The sequence below is a fragment of the Cygnus olor genome, chromosome 13, assembly GCF_009769625.2.
Source record: "Cygnus olor isolate bCygOlo1 chromosome 13, bCygOlo1.pri.v2, whole genome shotgun sequence".
In the NCBI taxonomy this organism is placed as follows: Eukaryota; Metazoa; Chordata; class Aves; order Anseriformes; family Anatidae; genus Cygnus; species Cygnus olor.
Window position 1 is genome coordinate 8,237,712 of NC_049181.1, and position 21,225 is coordinate 8,258,936.

Consider the following 21,225-nt stretch of genomic DNA (forward strand, 5'->3'; position numbering starts at 1 on the left):
CGGCCGTGCCCACGGCATGTGGGCATTACGGCGCCACTGCGGCAGGCAGGCGAGAGCTCCTGGGCTGTTCCTGCACCCCCAGCTCCTTTTATAGCCAGGAAAACCGGGAAGCTTCTGGTATTTGGGGTATTTTAGAAGCGATCGAGTTGGGTGAACAGTTCGATAGCCTTGTCTTTCTCAATGACTCTGCCGGAGTCGATTGCACGCTCACACTTTTCTTTATTCTTCTCGTCTCTTGTTAATGTGGGGCTGGAGCAGCGGAGCTGTGCTCAGGGGTGATGCTAGTGTTTCTTGTCATCTTTGTTGGGGGTTTTGCAAAGCCTCAGTAGCATGTCAATTATATATGATGGGTGGAAGCCTAATATTCTGCGATAATTAGAACGTAAGTCTAGTGTGAAATCGGATTAGAGTCCGGCATTACAGTCCGGGATTCCTTTTGTAGTCGGTTCAGAGGAAGTCATAAAGCTCTTTTAAAATGACACGAGCTGATGTGTGCTAGAGGGCAGAGGCAGGGTGCGAGGCTGAGGTGGTGGTGGCCCTGCTCGCCCCTCTCCCGGGGCAGCATTTGTTCCCATGTGCAGAAACGGGCTGCGGTAAGCTGGGCTGCTGGAGCATTGGGCAGCGAAGTCCAAGAGTAACATCTCTGCCATAAAGTGCTTTTGGCTTGTTCGCTGAGCTGCAAAGAAGGGCCAGACTGTGCGCAGGAGAGTTTTCAAGAAATAATACCCCCTGCCTCCCAGCTAACTGCTCCCGAAAGTTTAGCTGTTTTTCCAGCCAGATGTATTTGCAGTATGTACTTGGTCAAGGCAATGAGAAGCAGGGTGGGAATGGCATGTTAGCCTGGAAGTCCAGAAACAACATTTTGAAAAGGTCTTGGAAAATTGTTTGGTGAAGGGAATTACTTTTCAGGATAATGGAGCCCCTGAGTTTGCACTGCACACTTACTCATTCGATGAAAACATGTTTTCCAATGCTTTGCAAAATAGTTAACTTGATTTGGAAGAAACTCCGTGTGCTTGGAGTCTGCTAAATGTGGCGTTTCTGTAATGGCTTAAATCATAAGTTTGTAAGATTACCTTTCTGAGTACATTTCCTTAGATTTGCAGATGGTAACACTGTGTACCATTGCATTTCTATGTTTAACCTCACCTTCCATTCCCCAGAGGTGTACTGTTAACTAGCCAAGGAGCAAAATTCTTTTATCATTTCGGTCCATCGCTTCTCTCTATATAGAATGTAATTCTCTCTATATTACATCTAATATAAAATAGAGAGAAGGTTTTGCTGCAACAGGCCATGGAAGAGATCTGCTGCAAGTAAGTCCTTGAGAAGTTGCAGGTATGGTGTGCATATGCAGTAAATATTTCAAGTAGTTCTCTGCTACTTAAGCTCTTTTTGCCATGCAGCCCCTGATGTGATGATTGCAAACCCTGCCAAACGATTCAAGAAAAAGCATAACTTGAAAGGAAGCTGTGGCAGAGTTATATTTTGCTGTGCTCATATGGTGATAAATTACAAAAGCAGCAGTGTCTTTAGCAATCAACAGTAGATGAAGAGTTGCCTTGTATGGGCATTGTTTGATGAGTTTTAACTTGAGAAATAATTATTGCCGAATGTGTCCTTGACAATGAGCACACACAATGAGTGTTCTTTATATATTGTACATAAACCTTGGATATCTGCTTAAGTGGACTTAAACACTCGTATTTTTTGCTCCTTTTTCTTAGAGGAGTCCTCGCTGCCCGCAGGAAGAACTGGGAGCGCTGTCTTCACCCTGAGCTCCAGTTTGCTGTGCGCTGGGTGGCGAAGCGTGCCTGTGCTCGTGTGGAGCGCTGGCAGCGGCTGCTTGCCAGGTTTTAAGGTTCTCATTCCTGTGTGCCAGGCGTCTCGCACTGCCGCGCTCAGACGCATTTGTCTGGCAGCACCGTGCTTTGGTGCGTGTCCGAGGAGATGCAGGCTGGTCTCGACGCTGTGGCCGCTCACTTCCAGGGTGGGAGGCGATGCAGCATTGGGATGTTGTGCTGCTCTCCCTGCGCACTTGTGCATGGGAGTGACCCCTGTGCATGAGGGCCGCACGGAGGAAGGGAGCACAGAGCCCTGCTAGCTGATGTGAAGCGAAAGCTAGAAATGAGATTCCTTGCAAGCTATCAGTGCCTGTTGCTTCGCTCACGTGAGGGGTACAGAGGTGCTAAGGACAACCCTGCAGGAAAGCAGGAGCTTCAATTGATTTCCCATTGGTATCTTCCACTGTGGCATAAGGAAGCTGTAATAAAAGCAGCCCACAGTCCTAAACTTTCGGGTTTTTACCACCGGGTAATGCAGTGCATCCTCCCCTGCTTTAGCACTTAGTAGCAGGAGCTCCTCAGCTCCAGACAGAGCTAATTCTTGATCAGAAGCCAAGACCACATAGTGCTGACATGACTGAGAAATATCTTCCATAATTAGATTGCTTGGTCATTCATTTTTGAATGACTGAGTTGCAGTTTGGAGCATAATTTCTTAATGCTCAACCAAATAGTAAATCAAGCTTGCACAGATCCTGTCAGTAGTGTTCTCCTTGCTTGGCTTTGCAGTGTGTACCAAAGAAGCACTGTGCAAATCTGATCAAAGAAAGACAACTTTGCTTTGTAATGTTAGCTCCTGATCTAGTACTCTGAAATATAAAACAATATAACGTAATGGAAAAAGGCATTGTCAAATAGGCGGGATTCTAACTTCAGTTTAGTAGTGTAAATAGATACAAAACTGTTCCTTGTAATTATGAAATATGTTGGGCTTTTTATGTTTTTTTATCAATAAATAAATTGGAGTAGCTGTTAGAGATGGCTGCTGAGGGGATCCCAAGGCATCTGTGGACAACTTCAGAGTGTCTGTGAAATGTAACAAGGAAAAGAAACCCTGCTGTCAGTAGGCTTGAGTTTGCCAAGTAGGGTAGAGGTGTACCCCTCCAGCACAAAATAAAATAGGAGTATGTAAATTGTAATCACCAAAGAAGGGAATCCTTGATGAAAACGGTACTGAAATAATGAAGTGCATTTCAGATAAGGTATTTCCAACATAGTCCCCCTCCATCAGAAATTTAGAAAGAGTTTCAAGAGTTTTGAAATTAAATTATTTTGACGCGTCAAAACAAGCCGTGGCTGTAGCAGTAATTATCGTATCCTTGCTATTAATGTGTTTTCCGTTGTGTCAAAGAGGCTTAGTTCTGTATTGGAATCGGAGCACAGGGATGCAAAAAGAAATAGCGTGGCTTTGCCTGGGGAGGCAGGTTTGTTAGAGAGGTGTTGTGTTCCCGATGGCTTTGCCTGATGCTGTTGAGTTGCCAGCTGGTGCTGGCTGCAGCGTTTACAACCTGTGCTTGTAAATCACTGAGGTGGATTTGGTGGGCAGGATCTAAAAATCCTGGGTGCGCCTCTTCCTCCGTGCTAAATGGCTGATCAAGCTGAGCACGGCCATCGGTGGCGGAGGCAGTGCCACGGGGCTCTGCGTGCCCAGGCTCAGCTTGGCGTTGTGACCGCCTCGCCTCCCCTCGCTTTAACACATCGTGCTTGCCACAGGAGGTGATCCTGGGAGGAAGAGGAATGCGCAAAAGGGAAGGAAAAAAATGGCTGTAAGGAGATAGTAAGTTTTTTCTTTGTTTTCTGAAGTCTGTCTAAGCAGGGCTGTTTCCTGTAACAGTCTTGGAGATTCCCATAATTCACAAGCAGTCAACAATCCTGTGCAATAAATTAGTTGTGGCAGAATTATCAATTGGTCAAGGTCTCTCTGTAATGCCAGAGAAAACAAACAAACCCTGTAGTGCCAAAGGAAAATAGGTTTAGGAGAAGAGGTTGTTAGGATGAAGTGTATGTGTTTGTGTAAATAATGTGTATAAGTTGGTTGTTTGTTTTTTTTTTTTTAAAGTACCGTAAGTGTCTGAAAGGAGAGAGGCTAATGTTTTTAGGCAAGAAAGTCATGCAAAGTGAACTGGAGGTTGAATAGCTGGGCAGATCATGCAGCTGTGGGACCAGGTGCTTGTACTAGGCTGGCAGAGGAACAACTGCTTGTGTTGGTCTTGGGCTTTTGTTTTGCTCAGTACCAATATTGCTTTCATTTCTCTACAAACACTTCTAATGCTTTAGCAAGTCAGATAGTTATATGGTTCATAGCCTGTTGTGAAGAGATTTTCTGGGCAGTGGGTTGCCGAGTCCCCTGCAGCTCTTGGGGTGAGTCTTGGTGAGCCTTGGCAGTGCTGGAGGTTGCTGCTGGCTTTCGGGGTGCGAGCAAGTAGGGTGTAGACTTCTCCTCTCCATCCCTTTCTGTGGGCTGAAGGTTAGGGTTTGGCAGCAGGATGTGAAACTGGGGGGGATCGCAGCAGCTTGCATGTAGTTGGTGTCTTCTAAAATACTGTCTGACTTGGAAGTAGGAGCTGCTCGTCTTAACTGCTTGTTTTGGTCGTCATCTTTCAAGGTGAAGGAAGAAAATTGTTTGAATTCTCCAAAACAAACACCCAGTTTCACCCAAGATGATGACAGAAAGCTGTAAAATTAAAAGTCGGAAATGTAAAGCCTTGTGATAAGTAGTTGCATAAAACAAATTTATTTTGATATCAGTGATAACTGTGATTCTGAGAAAGAATACTTCTCCAGTGATAACTGGAGGAGGGGATGAAGAATAAATGGTCTTATCTGTGCAAAAAGGACCATTGTGATTGATATTGTATTATGAATTAACTGAGTGAATTGAAAGTAATTACAATACTCAGCAGAAACTTCACGGAAGATATCATAGTGTAGACAGGTCAAATTGCTGATTCTTCAGATTATACTGTGCAAGATGAGTATCTGTTCATTCAGTTTATTAACTGAATAAATAAGAGGACACTTCTTAATGTTCTTGCAGGATGATAAGTCATGGTATTTATATGTGTTGCTATAAAGCTCTTTTGCAGAATTAAGTTCTGATGTGCCAGAGCCTAACAGGAGCATCTCAAGAAAAGATGATGTGGCTGTGGGGCCTTGCGAGCTGAACTTTTTGCGTTGCGTAGGGAATTCTTCTAACTTGGGATGTTTTCTTCTCTGCTTTTCAGGTGACCACTTGAAAGTCTGCTCGCAAGCCTACACATGCTGCTCTCAAGAAATGGAAGAGAAGTACAGTCAACAGAGTAAACACGACTTCAGAAATGCCGTTGTAGAGCTTAGCAATCACTTACAAACAGTGTTTAGTTCTCGATACAAGAAGTTTGATGGTAAGTGCAGAGACCTTGAACTTGATCTCCTTTGCATAAAATTACAAAAAAAATCCCATCCTGTTGTTCTGTATGCAATTGTTCTCTGCCTCCCCCTTTGCTGGAGAAGTTCATGACTCACGGTGGTGAGGGTAGAGCACGGCTTGTTTTGCAATCCCATGTGAGAGTAATGTTTGCTGATTATGGTTGTTTGTTTCCTAAAGAGAGATTTCTCTGATTATTCTTTCGAAAAACTGTTTTGCTGTTAGATTGCAGTTAGTTTTGTTTGCATATCCTCACAGTGCATGTGATTGTAATGTGCGCATCTCACAGCTCTGATCCACAAAAATGCTGATCTTCCTCGGTCTGTTATGAACCAACATGATTTGTATCCATCTCACTTAGCCTTTAGGGCTAAGTAAAGCAGCAAGTAAATACAGGGATGTCTTTGCACAGAGGCTGAAGGTTCAACTGTGATGCAGGGTCAGAAGCAAAATGAACCAAGTCTCGGCTGAGTTCCCATTGCTCAAGTGACACCAGCTACTGACTGATAAGCAAATGTCTGGTCTCAGCATTGCCTTCAGATCAGCAATGCTGAGGCACAGGAGGGCTGCACTCTCCCCTTACCTTGATGGAAGAAACTCCTGCAGGTAGCTGCCACACACATGTGCCAGTGTCCTATATTCACTGCGTGCCCCAGCAGCCCCTTAACAGGGATGGAGTAGTAGGGTGTCAGGCTCCTGCCTGGGCTGTCTTTGTTGGCTGCAGCGATGAGCTGACACCTAGTTAGATGTGGAAATATCTGATTAGTTAGGTGGGCTGGGTTGCCAGGACTTGTGTTGTGCCCATACAGCTTCATTTCCATTTGGTAGTAGAGGGTGATTCCACTGCATAGTTCCTCTGGACTTGTTCTCCCTTGTTCAGTCACTAGAAAATCCATGTTGAACCAATACCCTGAAGTTTGTGTCTTGAACCTACCAGGGACCTCCTCTTTGCTGCTGCAGCAGGTAGCAGACCCTTTCTTTCAAAGGATGTTGGCACTTGGGCGAACAAAAAAGTCCCTGGGTGTGAAATTGCAGTGAGTCAAAGTGAAATTATGCAATCATCTTGATAGCATCTAAATCTACCAGCTAAATATTTCCCTCTTAACCTCTGTTGTCTCTACCTGCTGGTACACCAAAGGGGTGATAGAGAGAGAACCAAAGTGTCTAGACTTGCAAGCTTATTAAACGCAGAACAAGACACTTAATGAAATCCAGCCCATAGATAAGCCCTTTCAAAGAGGCCAGAGGAACAGCATCTGCTTCACCTTAAATGAATGACAAGGCTGCTTAAAATGCTGCATTGAAAACAAAGAGCATGCCCGGTTCACTGTATTAGCATCTCTGACGTGGTGCAGACGTATTGTTAGGTGTGTCTGCTTGTTTTTATGGTGAGAGATGGCTGCAGGGCTGCATGATGGCAGGGGGGTGTAAGGCTAAGCTGGATACCTCTCAAAGCATAATGTTTCAAAATGGGGGAGATTTTGGTAGGGAGCCCTGCAAAGCTGTTCTGTTTGTGCTATGTGGTTCTTCTGTCAGCACCTCTCAGCGTGCCTGCTGCTGGTCTCAACACTGTGGCTCCTCTGATCTTAACCCTGGAAGTCCTTGAAAGGCAAATTTGGAAGGGGATGCTGTGATCCTGTTCCTGGAAGCTAGATTTGCTGTACCCAGCCTGTCCCTGAAGCATGTTTCTCTGCTCTTTATGAAACTAATGAAGGAGAACTAGCAACCTCCTCAGCTTGTCCCAAAGCCTAATGGCCCATCTTTGAGCATTTGACAATATCAGATCTAAATCTTCGTTTGCTGTAGACAAAGCTGATTTAGGGATTTTTTTTTTTAATCTTACCTGGGGTGGAAGAGATTAACTGATTACTATCCTCCATCATTTACCTCTTGGAAGACTTTTAATCATGACTGCTTCCCTCCCACTGACCGAGTCACCTGGAGGCTGAATGCACTCAGTTCCCAGGAGCACTGTTGGTGGTGGCTGAGAAGTCTCCCTCGGAGGTTCTCAGATTCTGTGCAAAAACATGGCAAGCTTTTGGAGTGCTGTGCTTAGACTGCTTTGGTGTTTTTGCATGTTTGTTTTAAGAGAGCATCCAATGGACTGATAGGCTGTTTGAGGTGGTTGTTTCCTCGGTACAGTCCCTATGCTTGGTCAGCTGGTCAGGTGTGTTCTGATTTTTCCTTGCATGCTTGATTTCTCCTTGTCATATCTCCCTTGGGAGGGGCATTCCTTTTCCTGTTTCTGGACCAATACTACAGTTTTCCAACACTTCTCTGAGTTTGGTCTGGCTTTTCTTCCCCTAGGATGTGGCAATCCTTTCCTTTATGGGCTCTGCAAGGATTCCTTTATCCAAGTGCTTAATGATAGCCTTGGGTGGAGTGGAGGCTGGGAGACTGCTGGGACACTGCTTTAAGATATCCTTCCAGTTTAATGCCCCTAATGATTGTATTTTGGGTGTAACTCTGCATCTTGGTACACTCCAAAAATTGTTTCAGTCGAAGTAAACTGGAAAGTCGAAGTAACTGGGAAGAGGAAGTTGAATGGGACATGACTCCAATTTGAGGTGCCTTGACAGTTACTTTGATGTAACGGGTCCAGCCTAGAGGAGAGGGAGATGATCAAGACCCATGTGTCTGTCCTGACCTCTGGGGATAAGATTTGAAAAGCACACGATCCCCTTCCAAAGCTCTTCCTTTGCATGGGCCCTTGCTTTGATTTTAGCATTTGGAGCTCTTTAGGGCTACCTCATTAGCAGTAGCCAAATCCATTCAAATGAAAGTAAAGCTGACAGAAAATCAGCCATGCATCTTCCTTTTTAACAAGAAATCATCTAGGCTGTGTGGCTAGACTGAACAGGCAAGATGAGTTATTGTGGAGACCTAAATTCACTTGATTTCACTGGTCTCCCAGCAAGTGGAACAACCCCTCCTCTTGCAGGGCAACGTCATGGGTGCTTTGGCGACAGCACTTGCAGCTCTCTTGTGCCAAGAAGCAACTGTGACCCCCAGCTCTCTGGCAGTCTGTGGTGCGGGTTCCCTGGCTGCTAATCTCTTAGCTTTGACACTCAGGTCTGAGAGGAGAGGCAAACCCGTGCTGCCTCCTTTATGTGCTTGACCTTTGCAGCAGTTGCCAGCGTAAAAGGACAGTTGAAGTGGCAGCACGTCCTTTGGATGGAGGCTGTAACGCCTTGTGGCTGTTGGAGTGTTTGCATCAGCTGTTGCTCAAGCTCTGCGTGCTTTCCTAACGGTTGCCAGAATAGCTCTGATCCGACACCAAAGCCATACACTTCAGCAGTGGATTATCTCCTCTTAATCAGGAGTATCGAACAAATTTCTGATTATCCGTCCTCACATGGCTGACCAGAAGTCACTTCAGCTCCAAATACGTAATTGTACAGCATCAGATCCTTCTGTGCGTGTTTGGTTTGCAGACACTGGGAGAAGACCAAAGCTTTAGAGTCCGGTATCTTGCATATCCTGTCTAACTATTTTCTTACAGTACAGTTCTGTGTGCTCCCAGGGTTCTCTCCTGTTGTAATTCAAATCGCTAGCACAATCCTAGTCTAGCAGCAAAGTATATATTTTCAGCAGTAAGTGACATGCATTTTTAATAACATATATGCACGCACACACGTATATACTTTAGGTATTGTTGGATTCTCTGTTGGCAGATATTTTTAAGGTGAAGATATGCTGTTTTTTCCTGGCATATGTGGTCTCAGATGGGTGTTTATAGACTTCACTGAGAAATGGATGGGTCAGATTCTCTGGCTGTGTAAGCATCTCCCTGCAGGACGATGACAGTTGCAGGATGCGGGAGGGGTGGCCAGATGTGGTGCCTGTCCTGGGCTGCCATGAAGCTGTGCAGCTGTGACCACGTCTCCTGCCACAGAAGTAGCTACAGCAGGCAGGGCTTAAAAAAAAAAAAAAAAAGTGGGGGGGAATGTTTAAAATCTCTTTTGCCTCGTCTCTTCTTTGCCAGTCAGTGTCCCTCCCCTTCCCTCTCCCAAGGTTTAATAATGTTAAAAGGATTAATGGTGACATTAAGACTGTGTAAATACTCAGTCCCTTTTATTAAACTTGAGCTTTCATCTCCATTGCCCTTTCAGGCTGAAGTTTTCCATGCTGGGGGCTGTGCTAGGAGAGCGGTGGTTTGGGGAAGACGAGGTGAATGCCAGAACAGAAATTGCTCAGCTGTTTGGAGGAATTGGAGTAGGGGCAGGAAGCAGCAGATAACTCTTCTTCAGCATTTCCGCTATCCTGTTGCTACCGAGATAAAATGTTCTTTGGTTGCCTTTTTTTTTCCCCCTTCTTTAATTAAAGACACCCACTGAATCTCTCACAAGACGTAACTGTTGTGCCAGGCCTGTTCTAGGGAGAAGTGATGTTTTGTAGGCTTATTGCGATTGAACAGTGAATGAGGGAAAGGCAAATTCCCCAAACCCCGTGAGCAGGGGGTCTGGTAAATGACTGCTGTGGTGGGGTGAGTCTGTGAAGTGCTGGCTGTGTTGTTGTTGCCACCGCATTTAAGAAGCGGTTTCATTTAAACCAAGTCTCGTCCCTTTCTTCCATATGCTCTGGGTTTAGGAAAGGCAAGCAAGCTTTTGCTTCCCATGTTGTGTAGGAGTATCACGCGCCCATAAGGAGGCAAACGCACAGTGGGCTGGGCTGACAGTAGGTTTGGTGCTCACTGTGCCCAAGTGACAGGAGGGTTTGTACAGAACTGCTCAGCCCCAGCCAGCATCTGGGAAGCTATTAAATGTTGAGTGTCCCCTTTCTGCTCCGCTCTTCCCTGCTCCCCTCTGGCTTTTCCATTAACATCTAAGATAAAACAAATATGGAAGTGTAAAATGAAACCCCTGCGGGAAAATGAGTGGGAAGAAAGAGAGTCTGAGTAGGAGCTGGGCAGTGGTCCCCAAGGGGTGTGTGGGGCCATGGTGCACCCGCCGGGGGATAGGCAGAGGGGCTGGAGGGGCCCCTTTAATACAGCACGCCACAGGTTGGATCCTTTGGGGGTTATTTCTTTGGGGCTGGCTGTGGGTCAGTGCTTTTAGGTGTTCTGTAGGTTTTGAGAAAGGGGAGTGGGACATAGCCCCCCTGAAAGAGGTGGTTTCTGGTTGAATCTGGGGAAAAAAAACACAACTCTAATCTAATTTCTTTTAGATATTGTTCGGATAACCCTTGGCTTCCCAGCTGCTCTCTCCAGGTCAGAGTTGGCTGGGAGGTATGCTGGGACCTCTGGGAGTTTAACTGCATTCAACCCCAAATTCTTGATTCCTCACTTAGTCACTTGGAGGATATAAAGAGTAGGCTGAATTAGTGGGTGTTTGGGGCTGACCCTCCTGTGGGCTGGATGCGACCTGTCTGCTAACTCTGTGGTCCTGGTACGGAGCACAGGTGAGCTGGGGAGAGACCAGAGCAGCTCCTGCTGGTCCATCGCCTCCTCGCAGATGATGTGTAGTGTTCACGTGGCTTTGCGTTGCGCTGTGCGGTGGGTACAGTGTGTGTGCAGGCGGGGTGCTGGAGGAGAGCCGTCCTCTGTCCTGAGGGAAGAGGGGAGGCTTTCCCTTCGTGGTGGCCTTTCTTCACTGTCATCTGTCTCAGTGGTCTCCTTCCCACTGTTCCAGAGGGCGCGGAGGCAAATGGTGAAAGACGAACCCCGCGGGTGTCCAGTTCCTATAGTTAGAATTTGGCAGACAATCAGGACGCTCCGCCTTACCAAAATAACTGCCCTTTTGGGACCTTAATGTCTTGTTAACTCTTTTATTGGAAGCCGTCTGCAGGAGCAGAGAACTGGGGCTTCACCCTGCTCGTGTGCCAGGACCCCTCATGTTGCGGGACCCTCATCCTGGCTCTGGTGCAGTCTCTGCAGAAGGCTGCTCCCAGGAGTCTCGGTGTAGCAGGACTTTCACAGAGGGAGACTGGAGATGTAGTGGACCTTTAATGCTTCTTGTGCAAGAGCCATGTGGTTTTTGTGTTGTTGAATAAATCTGCTTGGTGGAGAGAGCTCTACCAGTGCAACCTTTCCTCTGGCAAACGCTCTGGTGATGACTGCATCGTTAACATACAAATAACACAGCAGTGTTGTCTATCTGCTGCCACTCACGTCTAGGCAAAAGCACAGCCTCATTCTTGCCTCTCCAGAAAAGGATGGAGGCAAACCTCACACGCCAACCAGGGCAGAGAATGGTGGGAAGACTCCTCACGTTTTGCAGTAGAAGCAGTTGCCTCCTGCCGAGAGCCAGTCCTTCAGGCTTGGTTTTGGACCTGTGCTTGTCTGGGATAGGGGTGGAGTGATTTAGGAGAAATGGGGAGGGAGCAACCACCAACACAGTTTCTTTAAAATGTCCCACTTGAGGGCTTTTGTTTGCCCTTTCCCACTCACTCCAACAATAATGAAACAAATTGTCTGCTTTCTCTGCTCTCTGTACAGTGGAAGTTTGTTTATTCTTTCTTTCCTTGTAACTGGCTTCTTTCCATCTGGAGATCTTTAAAAAGGTACAAAACCACTGTGATTTTTCTTCTCCTTTATTGAGAAAGGCAATGCTCATCTAACAGTGAGGGGGACCAGACCTCTATCTGGGGAGGCTCAGAAGGATGATGAGGTCAAGGCATCCCGGCGGGGAGGACATCTCTAGGCGGGAGGAGTCTCCTGCCCCGTGGAGGTGTGCAGAGGATGAGATTTTTGAGTGGAGAGTTCAGCAATGGGCAAAGCCACTTTCTGTGAGCTTAGAGGGATCAAACAGTCTTCTGCCATCTCACGTCCAAGCGGTTCTGCTGTTCAGGTCGCAGGTAAACTGCTCTTACCCCTTTGTTTTTTCAGAAAACAAAGATTGGGCAGCACACTTTATACTTGGCTACAGGAAATGTGTCTGGTGCTCTCTGGTTACTAATTGCTGTCAACCAGTCAAAGAGCTATTGTTTGTCTGTTTAAAATTAACTCTCTTTTCCTCCTCCTGCACAAAGAAATCACCTAGTGTATGTGCAGGCTCTGATTGCTTGTGTAGTCTTGGGAGCCGCTCCCCTGGATGCGGATGGAGATGGTTGTGCTTTTTGGGTTCTTGTGGTGGGCTTGAGAGCGTGATATCCTGCTGGTACGGGGCCGACTTGTGCTGCTTCCTTATCAGTGTTCAATGGACTGCAGTGTCTTAGCATCCAGCTGTTTGCATGCCGGATGAATAAGAGAGGTGGCCCTGGCTGGAAGAGCTCTCAGTGCAAACAGGAGATGAGGGGATCTGAGGTTATGGCAGCAAGAAAGTTGTCAACGTCGTTCAGAGGCACAGGCCCTCTTCAAGCTCTTCAACAGCAGTTAAAAGAAGGAAGGCCTGGAAAAAAAAGACGTGTGAAATACCTTTCCCAGCCTTCCAGAAGGCTCCTTTGAAATGGGGTATGTGGGAGGCAACTTGAAGGGGTTTGCTTTAAAATCTTTCAGCTGACGTTTGCTGTGTTGGTGTGGGAGGTTGGTGTTCTGGTGCTGAATGGACTTGGGTCAGCAGGCTAAAGCAGCTGGGAAGTGATAGATATGTTTGAGTCAGTGAGACTGGGGACTGGGTGCGGTGAAAATTAGTCATGGGGAGACTGGAGAGCAGTGGAGGGAAGAATAAGCAAGAGGGGAGAAGAAGCGACAAGGAGGTGTGTTGGGGGAAGATGACTGAGTCGTGGTCACAAGGGAGAAGCGAGCTGAGGATGAAGGACGTGCTGCTGGAGGAGCAGGCAGTGGGAGAAGCCCGCTGTAGCTGGCCCAGGACAGGAAGCGTAAGCAGGGAAGGTTTCTGGAAATGGGAGTGAGCAGGCTGCGAAGCCTGGGTTTGTCCTGTAGGATGGACCGAGAGGGGACCAAGGGCATTTCTGCTAGTGTTGCTTTCCTAATTCTTAGGATGGCTGTGAGGTGGAACAGAATGTGTTGTGCTGTTATTTGCTGCTTGATTCACAGACGTCAGTTTCAACACCATGCAGTGTTTTTTTCCTCCCTTCTTTGTTGCTTCTTATTCCTTAAAGGAGCTTGGTGACTGTGTGACAGCACTGCTCTTGGGCTGTACGTTAGCTCTTTTGATTTCCTGAAGTACAGATAATGATCTCGGGCCCACCAGAAGCAAGAAGTTCTAGAAATCCTGTTTTCTGGACTTTTTTTTTTCCTCTTCCTTATGGGGCTATGAGCTAATTGTTGCTTTTGTCTTGAAACCTTTCAATAATTAAGCAAAGTTTTGGGAGATTTTCTAGTGCCTCCCAGCTCTATGAGGTTCGCATGTCAGGGCTGTTCCTGTGACACTGGCATGATTTAAGCCTGTATTTCTTCAAACTATGCGGAAGAGTTCTTCCCATGTCAGTAAGTGCTAACACATGTTTGAAAACAGGACAGAGAAACAGCTTGTGGATTTGCCCTGCCCTTCCTGAGTTCATATTCAATAAATGTGTTAACACTATGTATTCATCGGTTTCTCAACACTTCTGGAAAAAGGTTGTTAAGCTATGGTTTGTTTTTCCCTGGTGGAAATTACAAATGCGGTATATGCAATAAAGGAAGTGAAGGCATATTAAAAGTAATGAGGCACATTTAGGAAAAAAAAATCTTTTTCCTTTGGAGTAGGTGGCGTAGCTATGGATGGCTTCAACTTTGAGGTGAAAAGAGCTGTGGAACATTTGTGCCTTTTCCTCCAAATCCATTCTATCTGTCTGGCTTGGGTTCTGTTCACACAGTAGGAGCAGCTGCGGGCTGGACTTTGCATCCACAGATGCGAAGTCTGTGAGGGTGTGGGGATGGGGACGGTGCTGGCCCCTCGTGGTGCAGCCTTTGGGGACGTGGCTCAAACAAGAACGTTCAGCTGGGAATCCATCTTGCTGTGGTGTGCTTTTTTTTGAGTAAACCCTTTCACAGGAAAATATAATTAAGCTCTTCTGTGGCAGTGTTCTCCCATATACACTAGGAAGCGTAATTGTCTATACAGACAAGCAAATTAAAGGTTTCGGTAAGACAGACGGTCCTTAATTAATCATAATCTGGACGACATATTAAGAGTATACCTGAAAAGCTGTGTGGCAAATTATCTGAAACTAATTAATTGTGCCCGTAAAAATGCAGTGTATTCCCTCTGTGTGCTTGAGTCTAGTTTTGTTTGTTTTTAAGGTGTGTTGAGTAATTGCGTGTCTACCTGCTATCGGTTTGCATAGTTAATTTGGAAACCTTGAACAGAATACCTCTAAGGCCAGTTGAAAACATGGCTATAAAATAAGCAAAGCCAGTGCATGGGAAATTTAGCACGTCCTAAGGACATTGGGAATGGAAAGGTGCAGCGTAGATCTGGCCTTCGTTTGGAAAGACACGAGTACACCCTAACACGGCCAACAAACAGGCATCTGTGGAGGGGGCATTACCTTAACGGACTCAGAGATGGATGAAACTCTCTGCTTTTTTTTGCACTGCAGTTAAGGTTTTCTCCTTGATGAAACGTGGGCTTTTTGGTGCTGAGCCCCCATTCACTCATGCTTGTACTCTTTGCACTTGCTGGAAGAGGAAGCGTTTCTCAAGCAGAATGTCGTGCCTCTCCATAAAGAGGTTTTGTTTGAAAAATAAATACATTTCATCCCTGACGATGAAGAAATTCAAGTCAAAACTTCACATCGTAGGGTGATTGGCTGTGGGTTCAGCCCAGAGGGCTCACCTTTTGGGGCACAGCTGCCTCGGAGGGCACAGGGTCCTGCCAGGGGTCAGGAGGCAGCTTGGGCCGGGTAGTCCTGCTGCTTCTGCCTTCGTCACCAGTGTTTGTTAGGACATGCCAGAGCTGGCTCTGGGTGAAGTGGAATGCGCCTCCTTGATGTGCTTCTCTAATCTCTGGGAGCTGCCATTAATTTAGGTAGAGCTGTACCCTACAGCAGAGGGCTTTCCCTTCAAAAGCCCTCTAATATGGAAATCCGACCTAAATATATCTGAAAACATTAGCACGAGGAATAGGAAAACGTTGTGTCTGTTCTTAAGAAGAGGATATTTTCAGATGAGACCTATGAATCCAAGATTTAAAAAGTCCAAGGAAGCGGATTTATTGTCTGTAGGTGGAATTTGCCCTGTGCCTTGCAGTGGGTGGAGCGATTGCGTTTTTTCATATAGCTAACATACCCGCACTTTGGAAGAGGTTGTTTTGAATTATTCTGGCGGTGGAAGCACCTTCGGGAGGTGCAGCATTCTCCTGTGCTGGGTTACTGGCAGGGCTGGTCTGCCCTCAAGCTGCAAACAGGTAATATGTCTTATTACCTGAAAAAAGGGAATAGAATACTTAACTATGGTTAGTTGGCATATTGTGAAAAAATCTTTTATGGAGGGGTTTGTTTAAAAGCAGGGATTTTTTTTTTCCTCCAGGACTCTTATTACAGAAATACCATATATCTCACATTCAATCTTTCTTACTGTTTCATGACGTCTCTAGGTTTTCCCTGAGTGTTGGCATTGAAATTCTACACTGAAATTCAAATGTGTTAAAAGAATAAACAGAGCCCAGAGCTGTAGATTGCCTGACTGCCGATTACATCCTTTTCTATCTCTAGAGGTCAACTGCACTAGGAATGTCATCTTCCTCTGAGCATCGAAGTCCATAGGATCCAGAGGATTTATTTACAAATTTCAAAGTTTCGTCTTTGTATTAGGAAAGGTTTTTTGGCTTGGTATCCTGCAGGGCAGCTCAGCTGCATTTTGTGGATGGCGGTACTGGTACCCTTGTAGAGGGACGGCATGGCTGAGCCCTGCTTCCTTCCTCGGGGGCACCTTCCTGAGCTGCAAGATGGTTTTGCATCAGTGGGGCTCAGCTGAGATGGGCAAAGTAGTAAAATGTGCAAGCAGAAATAAATTTACAAGCAGTCTGTAAGGTGCTGGGAAGGCAGCACTGAGAATTCTTAGGGAGGTGACAGCTCATTATACACCTCCTCATAGTTTGCAGCGTTCAGTAAAGTCATGAATAACACCGATACCAAATGCAGAGTAATCAGCAGAGGTGGCTCATAAGTGGGTTTTCAGGAACACTGCTTGCAGAGGATTCCTGTTTAAAGTGACCTCTGTTCCTGTGAGAATTCTGCATTGGTAAGAGCTCCACAGATGCTGTCCCTTAATTTTATGCAGCTCTGTCTTTCATGGGTTGGACCAGAGCTGATGGACCCACCTGAATGTGGTGCCACTGTCCGTCCTTCCCAGTGTCTCATCTGCTGTCAGTCCAGCAGACCCAGCCTGTGCCCCAGTCCTGCCAGTGCATGCCTGTGACCTGCATCTGTAAAGATTAAACCCAGCAAAATGGCAATTTTCTCCATGTAACTCAGGCAACTCTCCACGCTGTGCTACTAACTCGGAGACCGGGAAGATGGGACATGTGAGATTTCCTTGAAAACCACGTTGATGCTCCTGCGGATCAGTTTGTGAAACCCTTCCCGATTTTGCCTGTTCATAAGAGGCCTCCCCGCCCCTTGGTCTGTGCGTTTAAGCAAGATAACTGGTAGGCAAATGAGAGCCTGATATCTCTCTGGATAGCAGAGTCTCAGAGAGCACCGGCAAAGTATGATTTGTCGTCTGTGAAAAATGCTTGCATTTGACAGCTTTTCAGAGGAAGCCTGTCAGAGTGATAATTTAATGAGTACAGATTGCTTGCAACACAGCTGTAAAACGTGCTTTTACAGTGTTGTAAAATAAGCAACTGAGTCCTTTGTGTGTTTTGCTTTGTTTGAGAACAAGTCAACTTCTAATACAAATGAAAGGTGGTCATTTATTTTACCCAGCAAACAGTCAAGACGTAAGAGAGGAACCTGCCATTTTTCTTCTTCTGGTGGCAAGGTTAATGCTGGGTTACACTGGCGTTTGCTAATCAGCTTGTTTCTGTGAAGGGGAGAATTAATATCTAATTAGATGGAGTGAATTACTAGACAGTTTAGCATTCAAGTCATAAAAAGGACTTTTGGACTTTCCTCTCTTCACTGTGGATGTCTTTGCCCATGGCTTGTGCAGAGAAAGTTTTGATGTTGCTTTGCGCCAAAGCTGATTTCTTTAAGATAGAAGACAGAAACTGAGGCTGCAGACTCAATATGTGCCAACAGCCGGAGTAAAACGCGTATCTACCATTTAATCCCTGCTGCTGACCAAGTTAAGGGTGCTAATGCAATGACTGTGTGTTGCACTAGACATTGTGCACGTCCCGCTGTTATGTCTGTCCCTGCTTGCTGGTGTGGGGTTCACCCTTTGCCGTAGTGCCATGGTCGATGTCTGTCTTCTCTGGCTTCTCAACCTCTCATTCCACCCCAGGAGCCTCCACATGCCCAGTGCGGCCTCACGCAGCCAAGCCACCCATGCCAGTCCCAGGGTGCCCCAGATGGCACAGTCTGGGCTGTGCTGAGGATGCTGAGGGGAAGCTTTGCAGGGCAGGAGGGTGAATGCCGGCTCTGTGTTGCAGACACGGAGGCTCTTCTGTCCTTCCCCTTCTGAGCTGGGGAGTGGCACTTGAATGTGTGTTTTCTGACTACAAAAATGGTGCTGGTGCTCAAGCCAGAAACAGCTTTGCACATACATGGTACCTCCTTCAGCAGTGCTGTGCTGGGGTTTTAGACGTGGCTGGTTCTCTTCTTTCATTGCCTGTATTTACCTTCCTTTTAAGCAAGTAAAAGCTGCTGTCTGGAAGACTGCAGGTGCACAGATATTAACAGCTAATTAGCGTTCTTGTTTTAGGATAATTAATGAACATACCTGGTTCTGGCCTAGATTAAAATTTGCAAAGAGTTGAATTGATCTAAAGCGTGGATCAGTTTATTCAACTTTCTGTTTGGATTGTAACCAATAAAATAAGTCTAGGCAGGAGAATGGATTGGTTATGGTGATATGGATGTCTCAAGATTATATCTTTCCTGGCTTAAAACATTACTTTGGGTTCCTTTAGACTGACAGTTGAAAATATTTAACAGATTTCACATCAATGTCATTTCAAAATATAATTCTTGCTGAAGAGTTTTGCTGATGCATCTGCCAGCTCTTGTGTCTGGTACAAAAGTGTTTAAATAAACAACTTATTTGGTGATATTAAAAGGTCTGAGCAAAGGAAGGAAGTGAGCCTTCACAATGATTAAGTGAATTAGAAATTAATATACACCAAGCTAATCTCTATAGTATAAACTCAAAAGAAAAAAATCTTCCTGGAGAGGAAATGCCAGTCATGGGAACGAAAGTGGAGGTTCCTGCTGATATTGGACAGAGGACGTGTCGGGTGTTTGAAATCAATCTCTTCTTCCCTGGATCATTTCTCTTGTGCTCCTAAGAGGCTGCATTATATACAGCTATGTCAACCACCAAGCCCCATGACTTTGTTCGTCAGGAACTCGAAGAATGTTTCAGTTTTTCCAGAAAATGTTTTCTGTATTAGTCTTTGTTTGTACTGGAGCACTTTGAAGACTAAAATCTGAACTTCAGCATACTTTAATACGTTTTAACAAGGTTTAAATTCACACCGCGCCAGAATATATTACCCCCTCCTTCTAACAACTTCTGTCTCTAAACATTACTCCTTTGAGGATTAAAAAAAAATTACAGAGGCATGTTTTATTAAAAAATATTTATTGAATATGAGTTACAGAAAAGCAGAGGTCAGAATCCTCAGTTGCGAGTGGCATGCATAAAATAACCGGTTCTCTCATCCCTCTGACGTGGGGCAGCGGCACAGCTGCACCCTGGGTGCTGGGAGCACACGGGTGAGCACCAGGCACCCACACTGCATAATTTTTGTTTGCCTGGGGGAGTTTTGCAGTCCCTGTTGGGTAGGCAGGGAAAACCTCAGCTATGAGGAGTGTGTGCTGGTCGCCAGAGTGATGGAAGTCCCTGTGGCACTTACTCTTGGTCTCCTTAGCTCCTTCCCATGCCCATATAATGTTGAGTTTTGTTACAAAATGGCCCAAATGAATTTGACCTAGTGGATGCCTCCCCTATTTTTTCATTTTATTTTAACTCATCTGTGTTGCATATCCAAGGTGAAGACTATCCAGTAGGGTGATTTTTCATCAGATCTACCTAAATGCTGTTTTTTTTTCTTTGTTTGTACTGTTGTCACTTACATGGGAGCAGGATTTCTTTTCGTTTGTGCTGGCATGGGTCAGCTTATTCTGTGTCCAAATTACCTTGGTGGTACCTGTGCCTCTGTCTGTCAGAAACAAAGCATTTTCCCCAAGTGTCGAGGCTTTGGCAGCCCTGACTTGGTGGGGAATATTCTTTAAATTGACCTGGCCAGGTGTTGTTGGTTCAACCCACTACCAGCGTCAGAGGTGCGTGTGGCACTGCCAAGAGGCAGTGATGGTGTTTTAGCAGTGTCTGTTCTCCGGCACCGGTCTGTCTGGTGCTCTCGGACAGTGAACCGAAGCTGGGGTTTGCTTTTTGAAAGCCATGAAACCCCAAGGCCCCCGACCATTTTCTGTCATCTGAAAAATCTCTTGGCCTCCTTGTCAGTGTCAAGTGTTTAGCCTTTGGATTTTGAGAAAATTCTCACTTAATTGCACTTTCTTTGTACTGCCACAAACATATGAAGCCCTGTCTGCAATCAGGAGCAATTACATAATTGGAGACAGGTCCTGCCCTGAGATCTGACGAACTTGAAAGACAGGAGAAAGAACCCAAAGGTAGATTTTTTGGGTCTGTTTTTAAAAATGTATTAAACTTGTTAGTTTTTTTAGGCTGGTTTATGATCATTCTGTGAAATGAATTAACAGTAACTGAAAAGAAAGATGCAGTTTGTTCAAAACAGCTGTTTTAAAGCAAAACGCATTTTGATTTCTGATAATGTTATGCTCCAAAATAAGTTCTTTTCAGCTATCTTAAAGGTAATGTAAATTTTTTTTTTAAGTTTGCTGACTTTTGTCATGGTTTTCAATATGTATCAAAAGATATTTCACTCACCCGAGTCTTAGGATTGGGAACAGGTTTTTTTGGAGAATGGTTTATTTATGTAAATAAATAATTTTGAGGTGTAGAAATCCTTTGAGAATTTGATATAGAAATTCTTTGAAATCCATTTCATTTAGAGGATGGTTTCATTGCACTGGATTTTCAAGTTAAGCAGTGTGCAAATGCTCAACCCAATGCTAGCATTCACCATGGCTTCTTTTGCTGTTTTGTAGAGTTCTTCAAAGAACTTCTTGAAAATGCCGAGAAGTCGCTGAACGACATGTTCGTGCGGACGTACGGCCGGTTGTACATGCAGAACTCGGAGCTGTTCAAGGACCTCTTCGTGGAGCTGAAGCGGTACTATGTGGGTGGCAACGTCAACCTAGAGGAGATGCTCAATGAGTTCTGGGCACGCCTGCTGGAGCGCATGTTCCGGCTGGTAAACCCACAGTACCACTTCACGGACGAGTACCTCGAGTGCGTCAGCAAGTACACAGAGCAGCTGAAGCCCTTTGGGGACGTGCCACGCAAGCTCAAGCTACAAGTGACGCGAGCATTTGTGGCGGCCCGCACCTTCGCGCAGGGCCTTGCCGTCGCAAGGGATGTTGTGAGCAAAGTGTCTGCGGTGAGCTCCCTCTTGCACTTATACCCGTTTCCCATGCACTTGCTGTGGGTAACATCTTTCCTTGTTGTCCCAATTCTGCAGAGTGTGATAGATGCACTTGAATCTTACGTAGGTACCTAAATGAGTTGTTGATAGTTGAGCAGAGATGGGACCAAATCCCATCTGTTGGTGGGGAGAGCCCAGCTGTGCGTTGTGTGGTAGGGTCGTGGACAGTGCTGGCCACCGCTGTCCAGTGTTGCAGTCCAGCAGCAGGGACATTTCCCTGGTTGGTGCTTGTCCTCCTGGTCTATGGAACAGCAACAGGCAGGAAATTAACTACCATCTGCAGTGGAAATAACCATGTTCGCTTGTATAATGACTGTACCTTCTTCTTAATATAGCCCTGAAATTACAGCGAGTCATGGGCATCTCTTACGGAGCAGCTGATGATTTGCTCCCTGCTCCCAGGCATGGGGAGAGG

At 45.8% G+C, this 21,225-nt stretch overlaps 1 protein-coding gene across 1 annotated transcript in view; it reads left to right on the plus strand.

Moving 5' to 3' along the window:
- Positions 1-21,225, plus strand: part of GPC4 (glypican 4) — a 67,906-nt gene that overhangs the window by 24,884 nt on the left and 21,797 nt on the right. The window contains exons 2-3 of the mRNA XM_040572771.1: positions 5,069-5,227; positions 20,374-20,765. Of these exons, the coding sequence (XP_040428705.1) occupies positions 5,069-5,227; positions 20,374-20,765 (551 nt within the window). The remainder of the gene's footprint in view (positions 1-5,068; positions 5,228-20,373; positions 20,766-21,225) is intronic.